The 2,689-nt window shown below is 38.3% G+C and overlaps 1 protein-coding gene across 1 annotated transcript; it reads right to left on the minus strand.

The window, feature by feature from the left end:
- Positions 1–775: 775 nt before the first annotated feature.
- On the minus strand, positions 776–2,395 carry LOC139840437 (uncharacterized mitochondrial protein AtMg00810-like). Its single transcript, XM_071830704.1, has 4 exons — positions 2,374–2,395; positions 1,888–2,274; positions 1,597–1,788; positions 776–1,491 (listed from the first exon to the last, which is right to left on the minus strand). Exons 1-4 carry the CDS (start codon positions 2,393–2,395, stop codon positions 776–778), a joined length of 1,317 nt encoding a protein of 438 aa, XP_071686805.1.
- Between the last annotated feature and the right edge of the window lie 294 nt (positions 2,396–2,689).

Genomic DNA, 2,689 nt, shown 5'->3' on the forward strand with positions numbered 1-2,689 from the left:
AAAAAACCTTATTTGAAGCCAAATTATAAAAACCTTATACAACAACAACAACAAAACTCAATACCACATAAGTGCTGTATGGGGGAGGTGAGATGTAGACAATCCTTCCCCTGTCCGAGAATAAAGTAAAGTCTGTTGAACCTTAAGCTAAACAACAGTGTAATACTTGCTAAATGAAATTGAAAATATACACAGGTAAATGCACTTAAGGATTGTGCTTCTTCTTGGATAGATTAACATGCTGGAAAATGACATATAAATAGAGTTACATTGTAAAAGAAAACCACACCTACTTTACTCCACTACTATTAACTTATTGAAAAGCAAATGAACCACACCAACACCAATATCATGATTAGTGGATCCATGATTTGTTCCACTAACATTAACTTATTAAAAAGTAAAAGCAATAAACAGATAGTTAATCATGACTTAGACAATTGATAATGATCATGATGAGTTGATGTTGTTATGTTTAACACTCCCCTTCAACATCAACGCTCTTCATTCCTAGTTTGCCACGAAAGTATTCAAATTTATTCCCGGCTAAACTTTTTGTGAACATATCTGCTATCTGATCATTCGTACCAATATATTCCAATCGAATCTCCTCGTTCAAAACCTTTTCACGTATGAAGTGATAATGCACTTCAACATGTTTCGTCCTTGCATGAAATATAGGATTTTCAGCAAGGCGAATTGAGGACATGTTATCACAGTATAACATAACTCCCTCTGACATTTCTTGATGTAATTCAAAAAGCAACTGTGACAATCATGTGCACTCCTGGGATGCCATTGCAGCTGCTCTATATTCCGCCTCTGTTGTTGATAAAGACACTGTTGGTTGTCGTTTGCTACACCATGAAACTGCCCCTGACCCAAGCATAAATACATATCCAGTAGTAGACCTTCGCGTATCATGATCTCCAGCATAATCCGCGTCACAATACCCAACCAGATTGTACTCTTCGCCTTTCTTGAATGTAACACCTTGACCAAGTGTACCTTTTACATACCTTAGAATGCGACGAACAGCTTCTAAGTGAGGCTTCTTGAGATTTTGCATATAGCGACTCATCACACTAACTGCAAATGCAATGTCGGGCCGAGTTAAAGTCAAATATATCAAACTTCCCACCAGTTGCCGATACATGGTGGCATCTTTCAAATCTTTTCCCTCATGTGCACAGACTTTGAAATTTGGTTCTAGTGGTGTAGCAATTGGTTTGCAATCTAGCATTCCAAATTTCTTTAGTAGATCAGTGGAGTACTTTATTTGGTGAAGAATAACACTATCTTCTGATCTTTCAAGCTCCAGGCCAAGAAAGTGTTTAAGATAACCGAGATCTTTCATTTGAAATCTAATGCTCAAATTCTCTTTGATTTGCACTATTTCATCTTCATAATCTCCTGTGATGATTAAGTCATCGACATACACGAGAATCACAGCAAGTTTTCCATCCACCATCTTGACAAATAAACTTGAATCTGCACAGGTTACACTATAATTATTATGAATTAAGAACTCGGAGATCTTTCCATACCAGGCTCATGGAGCTTGCTTAAGCCCATATAACGCCTTTCATAACTTACAAACGTACTCTGGATGTTGCTTTCTTTGAAAACCCGTCGGTTGATTCATATATATATCTCGATCTAGTTCACCGTGCAAAAATGCATTCTTGACGTCCATTTGCCACAAACTCCAACCCTTATTTGCTGCTAACGCTAACAATACTCGTACAGTGGTGAGCTTAGCTACTGGGCTGAATGTTTCATCGTAGTCTAAACCATATTGCTGCGAAAAACCTCATGCCACCAAACGTGCCTTGTACCTTTCTATAGAGCCATCACTTTGACGTTTTATTTTATACACCCATTTACATGATATGGGTTTCACGCCACTCGGCTTAGGCACTAAGTCCCATGTTTGATTTCGTTGTAGAGCGTTAATTTCTTCTTCCATGGCACCGACCCATTCGACAATCTGTGATGCTTCTTCAAACGACTCTGGTTCACTCTGTTCATCAACCACAATTGCTGCATTGGTGTACCTTGGGTTTGGTTTACGTGTTTGTGATGATCTCCTTACAACTTGTTCTTCATTAAACTGATGTATACCAGTTTGCCATGGATTTTCATCTTCTATCTGATCATCATTAACAACTTGATTTTCATTAGCAACAAGCTTAACTTGTGACTCCTTTTGTTGTACTTCAGATACATCTTCACATGATGTTGCTTCACTGCTCGAATTCCACCATGATGAGACTTCATCAAATACAACATTGCGAGATGTATAACACTTTCCCGTAGAAGGATCACAACATCTCCAGCCTTTTCAGTTATTATCATAACCTACAAAGATACAACGAATGGATTTCTTTTCCATTTTGTTGCGTAAGTGGTCAGGTACAAACACATAACATACGCATCCAAACACACGAAAATAACCATTTGATGGTTTAACATTCCATATTTTTTCATAAGGAGACAAATAATCTAACCGCTGTTAAGGGATTCGGTTAATGACATATGCTGCAGTCTGCATCGCTTCTGCCCAGAAGCGTCCAGGGACATTCATAGAGTGCATCATGCTTCGACATACTTCTGCTGGATGTCTATTCTTTCGTTCCGATACACCATTTTGCTGAGGGGTATTCGAACATGTGAACTGATGTCGCAC

Source organism: Rutidosis leptorrhynchoides, chromosome 4 (genome assembly GCF_046630445.1).
Source record: "Rutidosis leptorrhynchoides isolate AG116_Rl617_1_P2 chromosome 4, CSIRO_AGI_Rlap_v1, whole genome shotgun sequence".
Classification (NCBI taxonomy): domain Eukaryota; kingdom Viridiplantae; phylum Streptophyta; class Magnoliopsida; order Asterales; family Asteraceae; genus Rutidosis; species Rutidosis leptorrhynchoides.